This window comes from Ceratotherium simum, chromosome 3, assembly GCF_057802395.1.
Source record: "Ceratotherium simum simum isolate JZ-2026a chromosome 3, ASM5780239v1, whole genome shotgun sequence".
In the NCBI taxonomy this organism is placed as follows: Eukaryota; Metazoa; Chordata; class Mammalia; order Perissodactyla; family Rhinocerotidae; genus Ceratotherium; species Ceratotherium simum.
The window spans coordinates 93,608,968-93,624,390 of NC_141902.1; the positions used below are offsets into that span (position 1 = coordinate 93,608,968).

Sequence of the window (15,423 nt, forward strand, 5' to 3'; positions counted from 1 at the left end):
AAAGAGGAGGATGGGCAGATGTTAGCACAGGGCTGATCTCCTCACCAAAAAAAAAAAAAAAGAAGACTCTTTCAACGGTTAGCTAGATTTCATGGCTGAGTAATTTTTTTTCAAAAAAGGCTCGAGGGTGCTGTTTTCCCTGACCCTTTCCATGTTGTCTGTAAATCTGCACAACCTCATAGGGTGTAATATTCTTGGTTTTCCCTTTTCCACACAACTGTGAAGACTCAGCTCCCTTCCCTTCTGGTATTGAATGCTGCTGTGGAGAACGCTGAGGCCAGACTGATTTTTGTCTCCTCTTGCTGGTGACTTGCTTTTCCCCCCTGGGTGTCTGAAGAGTTGTTTCGTTTATCCTCCAAGTTCAGTAACCGGCCCGAGTCAGCACGTTCCCGATGTTGACGGTTCGGGTGCCCTCTCGTGCCCTCTCAGCGCGCACAGCGGGTTCTTCCTTCCTCTCGGGGTTTCTCCAAATATTCTTTTGTGGGAGCTGTTGGATACTTGACTTCAGGACTCCAATTCCTCTTATGGTAGAAGGTCTGGCTTCCATAATGATCGTCTTCTCTCTAATTGTTTGAACTAATTTGTCCTTTTTCTCTGAATTCACTGTGGTTATGTCAAGTTTCTCTCCGTGCTGTTAATTTCTGTGCAGACGTGCGTGACTCAGTTTTCGGACGTGAAGTGGTCCCGTTGGGGTCCTCCGTGTGGTCCTGCCCTCTGCGAGCTCTCTCTCTGCGTCTCCTGATGTGATTTTTTCATCTTCTCTCCTCTGTGCTGTCTTCACATCTGATTCACGTTCTCATTACCTTTTCCCTGTCCTGAAGCGATCAGTTTCAAGGAAGCTGCCCTCGATCCTCGGTGCCTCTTCCCTTTCAGCTGTGCCCTCATGTGACTTCCTTCCCTTTCCTGGCGGTTAGCAGGGCCGCCTTGCAAGTTCTTTTCATCTTGCTTGGTTAACTCTCGCAACTCCTGCAGACAGTCGACCCCTCCTAATACAAGAACGGGTCTGCCCTCCCCTCAGGGCAGTTTCGAGGGCTGTGTTGTTTTCAGCCTGCTTTTTGGCAGCCTGGCTGTGCTGGGGGTGGGGAGTCCCCGGACCAGGGCCACACTGCTGGGGCTACAGATCTTCCCTTTCTGCCATCCCGTCACCGCCCTGCAGCCCAGGCCCCTCTGTGCAGCCAGGTGTGTCTCCTGCTCCCGCGCCCAGGCAGCCCCAGATCCGTGAAGACGGAGGGCCCTGGCGGCCAGGTACTGGGGTCGGGAGAGTCTGTGCTCTCCCTCCACTCCACCCTCTGAAGTCTGAGCTGGGGTATACAGGCCTGGGGTTGAGGACTGCTGAGTCATCCACCAGGACCATTTGCATTTTTGTCAAATTAAAGGAATGTGGCTCCAATTGTGTAGAATCACATGGCTCTGAACATTTCACCATTTTGGAATATCCGAATGGGTGGGCACCCTGGATCATTCATCCTATTGGGAGGCCTCTGAGGCCCAGAGAGGGGAAGTGACTTGCCCAAGGTCACACAGCAAATCAGCAACAGACAGATTCGAAGAGCTGGAACTGCCAACCCCAGATCTGGGACCTGAGGATCAGGGTAGCCCACCTCTGAGGGCAGGAGGGTCTTTGTCTGTGGCAGAGCCCCCTTCCCATCTCTGATCCTCTGAGAGAGGAAATGGTTGTGGCCCTGCCCCTGGGGAACTTTGGTGGTGAGCTGCACTGGGGGAGGTGGCCAGACCAGGAGGCACACCACCAATCCCAGCCCGCCTGGAGGAGCGACCCCACTTCCCCTTGTGCCTGACCCCTCCGTTCACCCACTGCCCAGCAGCCGCGCTCTCTGCACAAGCGAGGGCCTGTGAGGACCTGGGCCAGGCGGCGGGTGGAGCAGTCTTGGTGAGGAAGCAGCATCAGAAAAGGCGGGGAGAGCCAGCCCTGATGCCCTAGTGGTTGAAGTTTGGCGATCTCACCGCTTTGGTGGCCTGGGTTCACTTCCTGGTGCAGGAACCATACCACCTGTCAGTAGCTATCCTGTGGCGGCAGCTCACATAGAAGAACTAGAAGGACTTACAACTAGGATACACAACCATGCACTGGGGCTTTGGGGAGGGGAAAAAAAAAAAGAAAAGGTGGGGAATCTGGGATTAGTACTGGAGAGGGTGGGTCAGGCCTTTCTGGGAGGGCCGCCCATCTGCCTGGGGAAGGAGCTGCCAGAGCAGTTTAGGCCATGACTGGGCAGTGAGCTTGACCCTCCAACAGAGGGCTGGGACCCTCAGAGCAGTTGGGCCGAGCTGCTCAGGGGGTCCTGGGTGTTGTCAGCCCCTGGTTCTGTTCTCGTCCTGCCCCACCAGCCTGGTGACATCAGGCAGCCCGAGGAGAATCCCGGGTCCACCCCTTGCTCGTGTCATGGCCCTCCATGGCTCAGCCACCTCAGGAAGCTGCCAGCACCCTCCCACCAGGTTGTGGTGAAGAGAGATTCCCGTAAAGGCACACAGGAAGCACAGGCTCTCGGTAACCGAGCTGCTGAGCTCAAAATAGACCCGTTCCACAAGGTAACAAGAAATATTCCACTGGAGTTTTTTTGTGAAGAGATGGGGAAAAGGAATCTCACCGTTCACCATAAAGCTGCAATTTAATTTCTCTCTGGGACATTTCTGATCTTTCCCTGCTAAATTCCCACCCGCCCCATCCTGGAGGCCCTTCTATTGTTGGGTCCCAGCCCTCTGTCTGCGCAGCCCTTACAGTGGCCCCCCAGTGTGTCCGGGGGAGTGCGTGACTCATGACAGTGGCTACAGCCTGTGCGGCGCTTGCCACGCTCTGGGCAGCACATGAAGCAACCGTGTGGCAGGGACTGTCATGACCCACTGGACACAGAGCACCCGGGAGGAAGTGCCCACTGTGGATTCAAACCCAGGCCGCCCAGGCCCAGCTGCTTCCAAAGATCTTGACCACATCAGCCACACTCAGGGGCTTCTTGGCTCTTCACAGCACCCCCAGGAGGAAGACGGGCCCCATGGCCACCACCGTCCCACAGAATCCCACTTTTCAGGTGAGGAAGCGAAGTTAAGAGAAGCTAGGGGCTCACGTGGCTGATAAGCCACAGAGCCTGGACTCGCCGCATCCTGCGCTCCTTCGGCCATTTTTGTCTGAGCTGCACCATGGACTCTGCACACCCCACTGTGTCCAGTTCTCTGGCTGTCCCAGCCACCCCGCTGAGCACTTCACTTGCTTGGTCTGTGACGGGGCAGGTCCACTCACTGTTTCACAAGGCTTATCGTCCCAAAAAGTTCGCAGGTGGCTTGTTATTACGGCTAATTGTCGTCATACATTTTGCCTGGGGCCTTACGCTTCCTAATTTGTTCTCACCATTTTATCGTGTTGAGTCTTCTCCTTACTTTGGAGAAGGCCTGGCTGTCACACAAGGAGACGCAGAGCTGAGCTGCTCCCATCTTTGTCCCAAGGTCTTGGTTTCGGGGAGGCCCTGTGTGTTCCTGGTAGTGGCTGTACTGTCCAGGGAGCCTGCTGAGGGTTCTTCAGCCTCTCTAAGGCAGGGTCCCTTAACCTTTCAGGGGTGCTGGCCCTTTTGACAATCTGATGAAAGTCGTGGCCTCTCTCCCAGAAATCTGCACAGACACACAAAAATAGTACATAAAAATTTAGGGGTTTATACCCCTTCTGATGTCCATTTGGGATCTTCTAGGCATTCCTAGAGTCTGGATTGAGACCTCCTATGTTATGGGGTGCTGTCTACCAATCTCCAGAACCCCAGAATATGTATGCTTATGATGGTTGGATAGCTAGATGTGGCTGTGCCTGAAGGTGGCCTCTTTTTTTTTTTTTTTTAAGAAGATCAGCCCTGAGCTAACAACCATGCCAATCCTCCTCTTTTTTTTTTTTTTTGCTGAGGAGGACCGGCTCTGAGCTAACATCTATTGCCAATACTCCTCCTTTTATCCCCCAAAGCCCCAGTAGATAGTTGTATGTCATAGTTGCACATCCTTCTAGTTGCTGTATGTGGGACGCCGCCTCAGCATGGCCGGACAAGCGGTGCGTCGGTGCGCACCCGGGATCCAAACCCAGGCCGCCAGTAGCGGAGTGCGCACGCTTAACCGCTAAGCCACGCGGCCGGCCCCTGGCTTCTTTTTTTGAGAAAGCAATTTTATAAAAGGATTAGGTTGAGAACAGCTGAGCCCACTGAGTGAGAACTATGTCCAGGTTATTTGCCAGTCAACTTCTGCACAAATATACGCAACAAACAACAAATATATAGAGTGGGTCTATGCTGTAAGGACAATAGCTCATGTTGAGTGAGTGCCAGGCCCTGTGCTACACGTTGATCACACGTTGTCTTGTTAAATACTCATAACCATCAATCCTATAGGGTTATGTTGTTATGATCTCTCTGAGGCACAGAGAAGTTAAGTAACTTACTCAAGGTCACACAATAAATTGACCCAATTGGCCTTTGACCTCAAGCCCTCTGACTCCAGAGCCATCTGACAGTCTTCCTACGAACTGGTGAAACTCACATGCAGGGGAGGTTGGCCGCATCCTGTTCTGAGATTTGCCTTCATTCCCAGCTCAGCAGTGGGATCCTGTTGGGTCTAAGCAGAGAGCAGGCTCCAAGTAAACACTGAAATGGTGTTTTTCTGGAAAGCCTCTGTAACACATTGACACCCCAAGACCCCTGTCCAGCAGTCCCCAACGGACCGTGTCATGAAGTGGCATTTGCCTGGCTTGGCAGGGAGAGAGAACTCCACTCTCAGGCAAATTTGGGTGGTAATGTGATCCCATTCGACCCCACAGGCTGGCAAGGCCTGGGGAATGTCAGCTTACACTCGTTTCCACTGTGTTTAAGGAGGTTCCCTTTGCCTCCAGCAGACTCTGAACAGCTCCCGCTGGGAATGGCCCTTCTGCTTCTGCTTCCCTGTTTCTCTAAGATGCACTTTGGTGATGGAAGGGGCTTTAGAGCCTGGTTTTCTCATGACTCCAAACCCCTTCCTGCACATGGCTCCCACCGAGCAAGGCTGTTCTACTTCCACATTCCTAAACACGGTTCCAACCCACCCGACAGGCTTGTCCAACATGCGGATGGAGGTAGGTGAGCCATCGTGAGAAATCAAGGATGAAAGAGAGGAGAAGGCCTTGCTCAAGGCCCCAAGCTAAATTCCCAGCAGCTGAGGTTTGTATTCGCCCTGAGGGTTGACCCCTGCTGCCCTTTCCTCTGCCTGAGGCCAGTGGTTCTGAACACGTGGGCTGGGGTGGCTGGCAGCTTCAGCATCATCAGCGAGCTTGTTAGAAATGCAGACCCTGGGGGCCCAGCCCAGATCTTCTGAGTCAGAAGCTGTATTTTAACCAGCCCTGTAGCAGTGCAGAAGCTGTTGAGAACCACTGCCCGAGGCCTCTGCCTCCCCAGCTGGGATTTGAAGCTCTGCAAGGTAAGAAGGACTGAAGTTTGAATTCCGACCCCTCTGTGCACCTTGGTCCTCCCCAAAGTGTTCCCCACACGTGCGTGGACTCCAGATATGCAGGATAGAGCAGGGAGCTGGAAGCAGATGCTGGTGGCTGTACAAATCTTAGCACATGGTAAACAATGCATCCCCAAATCAATAAGTGGGGAAACTGGTTAGTTTTCTGAGAACAAAGAAGACACTGATAACCAACACCATCAATGCACACACACAAGGAAATCTAAGTGAATACTGAGGCCAACTGGAAGCAATTTTCACTTGTCTTGGTGAAGCCAGCAGAAGTGGTGAGGGGGGAAGCCTTCAGTGACCCATCTGCCACTGTGCTCCATGGCCTGGCACTGCCAATTGGACTGTGAGATTCTAAGGTCCAGCAGGCCCTGTCCCCATCCTCCTATCTTATCCTCCCATGAGGAGGGCAGTCTAGGTAGATGCCTTCACAGCAGCCCCCTTCATCCACCCACCCATTCATCTATCCATCCATCCACCCACCCATTCATCCATCCGTCCACCCATCCAACAAATGTTATTAGGCACCTGCTGTGTGCCAGGTCCTCCCTGCCAGAACCCAGGTCTGGGGCAAAGTGCAGACCTAAGGTGAGGCCTATTGAGGAGTGGCAGGACTTGTGGGCTGGGGGTCCTTGCAGGTCGGCTCGGCCCCCCTCCCCGTGCAGCACCCTCTCCTTGAGTTGGAGTTCCTGCTGTGTTCCTCGAGGTCACCTGGGAAGGCGACCCAGCCTAGCACACTTGTCCCCTCAAAGTGAGGAGGGTGGCCACGTGGAGAAGTGTCACTTTCTGCTCAGAAATGGGGTCCCAGGGTGGCTTTGTGCCCCTCCTGCCCTTCCCAGAAGGCGAGGAAAAGAGAGCAGAGGAGGGTGCAGGGCGGCCCCAGTGGGGATAGCCAGGCCCTGGGATACCCGGCCTGGAGGCCACGTGGCCACCCCAGCCTCCTGTGCCCTGCACAAGTCAAAGTCCACTGACGCCCGCTGGCCTTGCTCGTCCTGGTCCCAGGAGGAGTTGGTCACTTCTGGCCCCACAGCCTATCCCTAGTCCACTGGGGGTTCTGACCCGGCAGCCCTTCTGGAGCAAAGCTGAACCCCAAGGTGGCCGAGTGGCTGTCCCTTTGCTTTATTCTGATTATAAAAATGATACAGAGCTTGTTGTAAAAAGTTAAGCATTTAGAAAAGTAAAAATCACCTAAATCCCACCACTGTCAATATTTTAATGAGCAACCTCTCTCTCCACACACACAAGCACAAATAAAGTGACAAATAAAATCTTTACTAGCCATGTTGTTCTGTAGCCTGCTTTAAAACAAACAAACAAGAAAAGCTGTTGTTTACAAGACATACAACTGCTGAACACCCTCTGTGTTACGGCCCGGCCCTCCCTGCAGCTGGGGGGGGACCCGGGGTCCCAGGCTGGGCAGCATGGTGGCAGGGATTTACAGCGAGGCAGTGGGACTCTGTTCTGCACCTCAGCAACAGGCTGTGGATGACTTTCTAGGTCAATAAGCAGAGCATTCATCACATGCTCTTAAATAAAAAAGAAATTAGCACAAAGTTGACTTTTTTTGTTGCAGGGAGAGCTGTGGCCTTTGAGGAACTACTCGCCAAGCTTGGAGGAGGCAGCGTGGGCTGGAGAGAAGGCACATGCACGCACATCCCCTACATCGTGGGAGATGCTGGGCCCATGGCGCTGACACAGGGTCTAGACCAGGGGCCCCCAGTTGATCCCTCAGGAATCAGTGTCCTCCTGCCTGGCAGGGAGGGGGCCTGTTGGCATCACCGATGCAGGAACACCATCTCTCCTGCATGTCTTCAAAGCATGTCCACCGCCCCTGCCCCCACCCCATTTCCCCTCCTTGGTCAGTGGGATCCGTCCACTCCTGTCACCTGTTACCCTGAAGGCTGCTACGTCTCTTGCTGGACAAGCAAGAGCCCCCTGCCTGTCTGTGGGCACCCATGCTCATCCCCTCCAATCCTTTCCTGACCCTGTGCTCAGAGCCATTTTTCTAACACTCAGATGGGATCCTGTCTCTCTCCTGCTCCAGTGCCTTCTCTGGGGACCAGTTCACGCTCCTCAGCCAGGACCATCTCGCTGGCTTTCTACCTCCCTCAGCCCGTCCCTTCACAGGCCATGCTCTGTCACACCTCCAGCCCTTTCCCTCTGCGGTTCCCTTTTGCCTGGGGTCTCCTCTTGTTCTGAATTCCCACTAGTTCTTCGAGCCTCCAACTTCACTTCTTGTGCCCCCCAGACTGGATTAGGTCTCACCCAGGGGCTCCCACAGCACCCCAACACCCCAATCCTGCTTCTGTTCTTCTCCAGGGCTGTTAGAGAGTTTGCTGTTCCCTCATCGACAGTGACCTCGCTGGGGCCAGGGCCATGCCTGGGTCTCTGTGTTCTGGCCAGCAAATGTTTGTGCAATCTCTGACCAAAAGGGAGCCCAGAGCCACCGCAGGAGGCAAGACCGGGCGTTAAGTTTAATGTGCAGATGAGAAATTGAGGCTCACAGCGGCCGCGGAGCTTGCGAATGTCATTGGGCTAGTACAAAAGGAGCAGGTCGCCGGGCCGGGTGCTGGGCCCGGCGGTGAGATGGACCAACCGCAGTCTCTGTTCCCAAGGTGCATGAGCAGCTGCGGGGGGGGGCCCAGGGCTGGGGTGTGTGGGGGGCGCCTCCCTCAGGCACCAACTGTTAAACCACCGCCGCCGCAGGCGCTCACGCTTCTGCCTTGAGGTTCGCAGGGCTGCTGCCTCCCGGGTCACGAGAGGCCAGGCCCCCAGCCAGGGAGAGGCCCATGGGGGCCGGTCTGCGGGGCTCTAGCCAGAGGTCTTGCTTCTCAGACGCGCTTCCCTCCAGACTGTGGTTTCAGAGTATGGTCCTGGAGGCAGGGAAGGCCCCCGGCTCAGCATTCCCAGCGCTATGCCCGCACCTTCCACCCCAGGTTCACTGCTCCGGGCTCTGCCCCACGGCGAGAGTCTTCCCTGAGGGAGGCAGGGACCTGCGGGCTCCGCTCCACCCAGAGCTGGGCAAGGGGTGAGGGCCTGACCTTCGTGGGGCCTCGAGGCTCCTGGAGGGGACTGAGCACACGGGGCCAGGATGGGCTGCCGCCTGCAGCCTGTGCATGTGCCAGGCCCTGTGTGGGGGACCCACAGGGACAGAGGCCCACTGGGATGAACTGCATCCTGAGCAGGCCTAGGCCTAGGGGCCATCAGAGTCACCAGTGGTCAGCAATGGTCACCGAACCCTCTGTGGGATGGTGGAACCATGCAGTTGAGCTGTGACGCCGCCAAAACTCTATCCTCCACACCTGTGGGCCGCAGGGACCCGCCTCAGGCCCTCAGCCCTGCTTGGGGCTCCCCTCCCTAAGGCTCTGTGGACTCAAGTTCATGCTTCTGTCTATTCTCCTGTCTTGTCCTCTGTTCCCCCAGTAACCAGAACAGGGGCCCAGCAGCCCACTCCACCACTGTGGGATTTCGTTCCCTCCCTCCTTCCTCTCCTGCCAAGTGGGAGCACAGATCTGGCTGAGGAAAGCCGCTCTGGGGGCCGGAAGAACAGGAGAATGAGGGCTGTTTGGAAACCAGGAGCTTTCTAAAGGCCCAGGGGGAGTGTGGAGCTTCGGGGGTGCCCTGCACAGGCGCAGAAACTGAGGCCTTGCCTCATAGCAACTGAGGGCTGAATGCACAGACTGGAGTATGCGCAGGGCATGGGTCCCCTGAACTCCTCCCACCATCAGGCTTCTCCAAACCCTATCTGGGGAGGGGGCGGGGGTGGAGGGGTCGAGCGGGGGCATGTGGCTGCTGGAACCCCTTGGGGACTCTGCCCTAGCCTCCACAACTGGCCCATGGGCCATCGTCCCTCCGCTGGGTGGGAGCCCACGGCTGGGTGAGATCCATGGTAGCCGCCAGCCCAGGCCGCTGCTCAGAGCAGGAGAACCAGGGGCTCACAGCAGCTCCAAGCTCTAGGAGGAGAAGCAGCAATTTCTTAAGAGCAAAGGGGCCTGGACCACAGCCTCCACTTCCTCTTCTGAAGAAAAACTGCAGCTCAGCTATGCTGACTGATAATTCTGCAGCCTCTGTCCCTAGAGCCTGCCCCTGGGGCCTCAAGTTTTGAGGAGGTGGCCCCTGGGACTTTAGATGAAAATACGAGGTTGGGAGACGAGAGTGGATTGTCCAGGGAAAGAGCACAGTCCTAGATTTCTTATAATTTATTGCCCAAACTGGAGCACTCCTGAGAAGGAAAGGGAGTCGACTTAATTATTACACCAGGGCAGCAGAGTAAACTGGGACTCTTCAGGGCAAACCGAGCTGTATGTCACCCTACTTATTACCACTTCCTTAGCTGTGTGGATTTGGGCAATTACATAACCTCACTGAATTCTGGTTTCTGCATAAAAAAGGCTAATATCATATGCCTGCCTCCCAAGGCTGTTGAAGGGATTAAAGAGTGAATTAACTTATGTGAAAATTCCTGGAACAGTCTTTGGCATCGAGTGGGCTCTCCATGCTCGTTCTCTTCCTGAGGTAGTGGGTTCCCCGTCCCTGGAACTAAGCAAGGACCTGTCAGCCCTCTGGAATGAGTTCTCATGATGGGGGAGGGCCCAGGGAGGGTGTGTATACAGCTGGAGAGTCAGATTCCAGTCCTTCCTGTGCCCACCAGCAGGGTGATCGTGAGGGTGGGAGAGGCCCAGCCCCGGCCCTCAGGCCTTCCTGTATCCAGGGGAGGCTGGGCCAGTAAAGGGTCCTAGGCTGGAACTCCCTGGTGGACTTGTCCCCACCACTCCTCCCAGGCGGCGGTGATTTCTGTGCCCACTGAGGGCCCCCCCGCCGCCCAGGGCCCAGCCTCGAGCGGCTTTGCTGTCACCATCTTTCTCACTGGCTGCCAGAGGCCCTGGTTTTGGTCTAAGGAAAGTCCATGCGCGTCTGTCCTCCCAGGATTGCCCCGTGTGGATGCAGCTGCATTCTCCAGGGGGTCTGGGAAGGCTGGAGGTTGAATTGAAGGAGGCTGCTTGCATTTTCTGTGCATGTTCCCAGAATTTTTTAAAAGAGCTGGGTGTGGGGCCTAGCTCTGCCACTTGACCCTGGGCTAGTCCAAGGTCTTCAGGCGTCCGGTTCCTGCTGGGCGGCAGGGATGAGTTGACTGTCCTCCTGAGTGCTACGGTGGAAGGCCGGATGACGGTGCGGCGGGCAGTACTGGCCCCACTCCACCCTTGGGCTCCCACTGCACTGCCCTGATCTGTTCTCCCATTGCCCTGGGGGGCCCCTGGAGGCAGAGTGGGCACTCCTGAGGGGATAGCTCCGTCTCCAGTGTCTGGGCAGAAGAGGCGCTCAGTAAAGGAATGAATGAGGTCAGAGCTGGGAAGTGACCCAATGTCTGTGGGATCGGCTGTGTGGAGCCTGCCCCACGCCCCCTCAAAGCCAGAGCTGCTGTAGGTGGAAGGGTGTGACCTCTGGCCAGACACTCTTGTGCCTCTCCAACTCTCCAAGGTGACCTCATGCTAGGGACATTAGGCCAGCAGCTTCAACTACTGGCTACTTTGTCCTCCACTTCCTCTCCTCACCCCGAGAAGGTTCTTCTGGCCACTTGAGTCAGGGCTTGCTGCAAAGATGGTTTCTCTGAAAATGTCAGCTCTGGAAGGCATCCTGAGGTAACAGCACACAGCCCTCAGCAGACTCCTGTCTGGCCAGGCTCCTCCGTTAAATGTGGAGCCCGAAGCACCAGATGGCAGTTGAGGAGGCAGCAAGTAGGTGTGCAGCTACGAGGCTGGCCCCTCAGGGTGGGCCCAGGGCCCACCTCCGTGCTGAGTCTCTACTCAGTACTGAGCTTCCAGCCAACTCCATCCTCAACACCTCTGGCCCACGCAGGGCCTCCTCAGCTCTACCCATTTGATGAGGTCAAGGAGAGAAGTGGGACACCAAACAGGTCACGAGAGTTACTTACAGCTAAGAAAAAATAAGTTTCCAAAAATGAGGTCCTGGAGCTCCAAAAAGGGGTGCCAAAATCCCACTTTAAGACTTTCTGGCCAATCAGCCTATTAATGGAGAGTCTGGAAAAGTATGGCCTCCCTAATACTAAAGGACAACACCAACATTTAACATGTTCTCACCAACAGAATGTTTGACCACTCTCTTGTTGACCCCAGATTTTGGGAGACTGTCCAGTGTGGACAATTTCATAGGCAAAAGAATGGCATCTCATTATTGTAATTTATATTTTTAACTAGGGAGATTGGGTATTTTCCACATATTCATGGGCGATTTGTATTTCTTCTTCTGAGAAGAGCCTATTCACATCCTTTGTTCATTTTTCTACTGGGCTGTCTTTTTTTCCTTAATGATTTATAGGTACTCTTTGTATATTATGGATATTAATCCTCTGTTATATATTTTTCCCTATTTTCTCTGTCATTTGTCTTTTAATTTTGTTTGTGTCCTCTTACGCAAAAAGTTTTAGTTTCACAATGTCCCATCCATGTCTTTCCCTTGAGCTTTTGTGTTTCATGACGTGCTTAGAGTTTTTCTAAGATGATTCAGCTGCTGCTTCAGAAGTTCTGAGAAACAATGGCCACAACGCTTGCAGTGGCAGCAAATCATGCTTATTCAAAAGAAAATGTTTATTTTAAAAATAAGAACTGTCACCCCAAGCATTTATTTAAATATTAATAGATATGAGTAAAAATTACAAATGGTATAACAAAACTAAGAGCTTTATATTCACAGATGGTCAGATGCTGACAAGAAATAAGATCTATGTACACTGAGATTTGGTTGTTATGAAAATGCATATGAAGGCTTAAGGAACGGTCTATTTATAGGCTTTGGTGGAGCCATAATCCCCAATTTTCTACTGGCTCCTGATGCCGCTTCAGAACCATGCAAAGCTGAACTGGGTCCAAATATGTTGGAGGATTTAGTTTTAGAAGATATCTTTCTGCATGCGGTGGACCCCCTAAAAGGTGACAAAGAAAAGAAAATGTTAAATAAAACCACAAGTGAACAGTCTTCTTTCTCTTAACCTGCACGGAGCTCTATGATCCATGACTTTCCTTGGTCTGAGGTCTCTGTGAATTTTCTGCCTATAAACCCCCTGGGTAAGGTAAGTTTCCTTGACAATTCAAGTAATAAAGGACTGCTGCCCTTCACACAAATTTGTCCTAAATTTGTCTTCCTAAAATGTCAAGGATTGTTTCTTACTTCTGTGACTTGAGACCAACTCCGAGCCTTCTGTCCACCCACACTTTTCATGGCTGATCATCAGGCCTCTCCCTCTGGACAACAGAGCTGAGATCCACATTCCTGGATCTATCCTGACCAAATAAAGGAAGCAAGAATACCTTGTTTTAAGGCCCCAAATGCCCAGACAATAGACACTCTGGAATTACTGGGCTTATACTGTCCAGAGAAAGGTAGTTTTGTGGGTGAGTGGAGATGGGGCAGAGCTGGGGTCCTACTCTTGGCTGAGCTGGGTGGGCGGGTAGAGCAGAGCAGAGCCTCTTCCTGGCCAGCCCCGGCCGCGGGGAAGGCTGCAGATGTGGTTCCCCAGGGAGGCCCGAGAGTTGCTCAGGTCTGGCACGCCTGTCAGGGCCATGTCACCAGCAGCTCACTCTCCTGCCTACCCTCCAAGATCTGCCTGCTCTTGCCTCCCACTCGCTGCCTTAAACCAGGAAAGCAGCCCCTGCCACAGCCCATCACAAAGTCCTTCCAGCACCTCACTTCTCTCACCGACCTGAAGGTAACACCTTTTTTTCTCCCCTCAAATAAAACAGAAAAAAATAGAAATCCCAGGGCTGGCATGTCTACAAGGATAACAGCAGGCAGCATTCCCTATAGAAGGCTTTCCCTACCGGAATTTTTGTGACGGCTTTGTGACCAGGCTGAATTCATGCCCAGCATTAGTCCACAGCATCAGGGCATGCACGTGGCCTCCCATCTTTGAATTTAGGGGCCAGGGAATCAGGGCCTCCAGTCTGTGGTAACATTTTGGTGGGGCTGGGTAAAGTGTGTTTTTTTTAACATTTTTAAACACTTGCTTGAGGGCAATTTTACTGCAGAACTGGCAAATATCCGCTTCTAAGGCAGAGAAGCAGCCTTAAATTTCCCTGTGCTGGTTTCCTGCTGAGAAATTAAGCCCCGAGCAAAAACCTGCTGTTTATGTTGATTTACAGAACGAACCTGCCAACAGCAGCCTCCATTTCACCGGGGCCATCCATTTTACTCCCACTCAGAGCCCAGAACACAACTGGTTCATTGTGTGTCATTCTGAAGATGTAAAACTCTGAGGGCAGGGTGGAGAGTTAAGTCTCTGGCAAAGAGCCACATTTATTCTGTCGCTGTGCAGACTCTCAACCAGGTGAGCAGACTGGGAACTGTGGGAAACCATCTTTCAGAGTGATTCAGTGACAATAAGGAGGATGAAGCACAAACACAAGGAGGCTGCTACAAGGGTAAAAAAAAGTCACAAAACTTACTGGTTTTAGCCAGCAGGGATTAGAAAAGAATCCCACTGTAAACACATAGGCTAATTGAAAACTAGCATCAAAATTGGTGCTGGCTTTTGGACAAGCGTGAGTTTTACTACTTATTAGATTAGGTCCTAGACCATAGGGCAACGTGCTTTTCTCTTATAAACAAAAGTTGTGAAAACTGAATAAGGGAGAGGACGGCAACGAACGCTAAAATATGGTTTGCTTTGTTCTAACAAGTAAAAACGAGAAGACAATGATCGTTTTGAAGGAATCTCCAAGGACGCTGTGCAGAAATGAAAGTGCTCTGGGCAGGCGTGGGCGAGCCGGTGCCCAGTCCTACCTGTGGAATTGAGACCAGGTGGGGACAGCCTCACACGAGCCTTCCCCAGGCGGGGCTTCAGCCTCCTCCTCAGAAACCCCCAGGGGCTGGACCAGGTGCCTTTTAAGGTCTCCTGCTCTGTGTGAACTTCTGAGTAAACAGTATTTCCCAAAACGGAGGAGTAAATGAAGAAAAGAAAAATGTCCCCACAGAAGAACATCTGCTGGTCACTTGTGCACTAAAAATCACAAAATTAGACTAACATTTACTAATGCCTTTAATTCCTGTACCCTGGCAGAAGGATCAGCACATACAAGATGTTTGTTTATGGATTTAACAAGAAAACGACAATTTGGTAACATTTGCCTTCCTTTCTCTTCCCCCACTCAATTTTTGTTTTTTATTACCTAAAAGGAAAAGAGGTAGAAAAACTGCAAAAGAAAAACACAACAGCTTGCAAAAGTTTCCTGAGGCCTTGTTTCCTGGTTCTGTAAGCATACTGTTATAATATGCAGTTATTTTGGGGCCACATTCTCCACACTGACAGGATGGTCACAATCTTGCCCACTTACCTACGAGGCAAGGGCAGAGGATCTCCTTGCAGAAGACAGGAGAAAGGGGCTGTCAGAAACAGTGTAATTATGAAGAAATAATGCTGCCCAGATCACTCCCCCCGGACCTGACAATGCTCTCTCTGTGCCCGCTCCGTGCGCAGAGAGCACCCCAAAGCAGACGCATCCCAGCCCAGGGGCCAGGCAGATGTGGGAAAGGGAAGATGGAAGCCATTCACGCCGTGCCTAGACCTTTTGGTTTTCCTGTTGTGGCCTCTTCTCTGCTACCCTTTGAAGGCTGGGAGGTTGGTTCTCCTAGGTATTAACGAATGGCAGGGAGCACGTAGGGCCTCCACGTGGAGGCCTGCAGACTCTGCGGCAGTAAAAGCAGGGTAGCAAGTCCTGACAGAATCATAAGAGCAACGAGGAGCAAAGCCCTTTGCTTATTCAGCTAGTATATGGGTTATAGTATTTTAGGTGGAAAAGTCTCTCAAGAAGAACAATTATCAAATTTTTTTTTCTAAGGTAAGGTCAAAATTGGCAAAGATTTTGCAAACTATAAAACTTTAGCGATAATCAACTTAGAAGAAGATACTTTAAAAATCTGAAACAAATGATTTTGTTTTAG

The 15,423-nt window shown here is 52.7% G+C and overlaps 1 protein-coding gene across 5 annotated transcripts in view; it reads right to left on the reverse strand.

Moving 5' to 3' along the window:
- Positions 1 to 12,090: 12,090 nt before the first annotated feature.
- BLM (BLM RecQ like helicase) overlaps positions 12,091 to 15,423 on the reverse strand; it is a 100,588-nt gene continuing 97,255 nt past the window's right edge. For all 5 annotated transcript variants that reach the window (XM_004431973.3, XM_087428978.1, XM_087428980.1 and 2 more), the window contains one exon: positions 12,091 to 12,409. In XM_004431973.3, the coding sequence (XP_004432030.1) occupies positions 12,232 to 12,409 (178 nt within the window). In that variant the 3' untranslated portion in view covers positions 12,091 to 12,231. The remainder of the gene's footprint in view (positions 12,410 to 15,423) is intronic.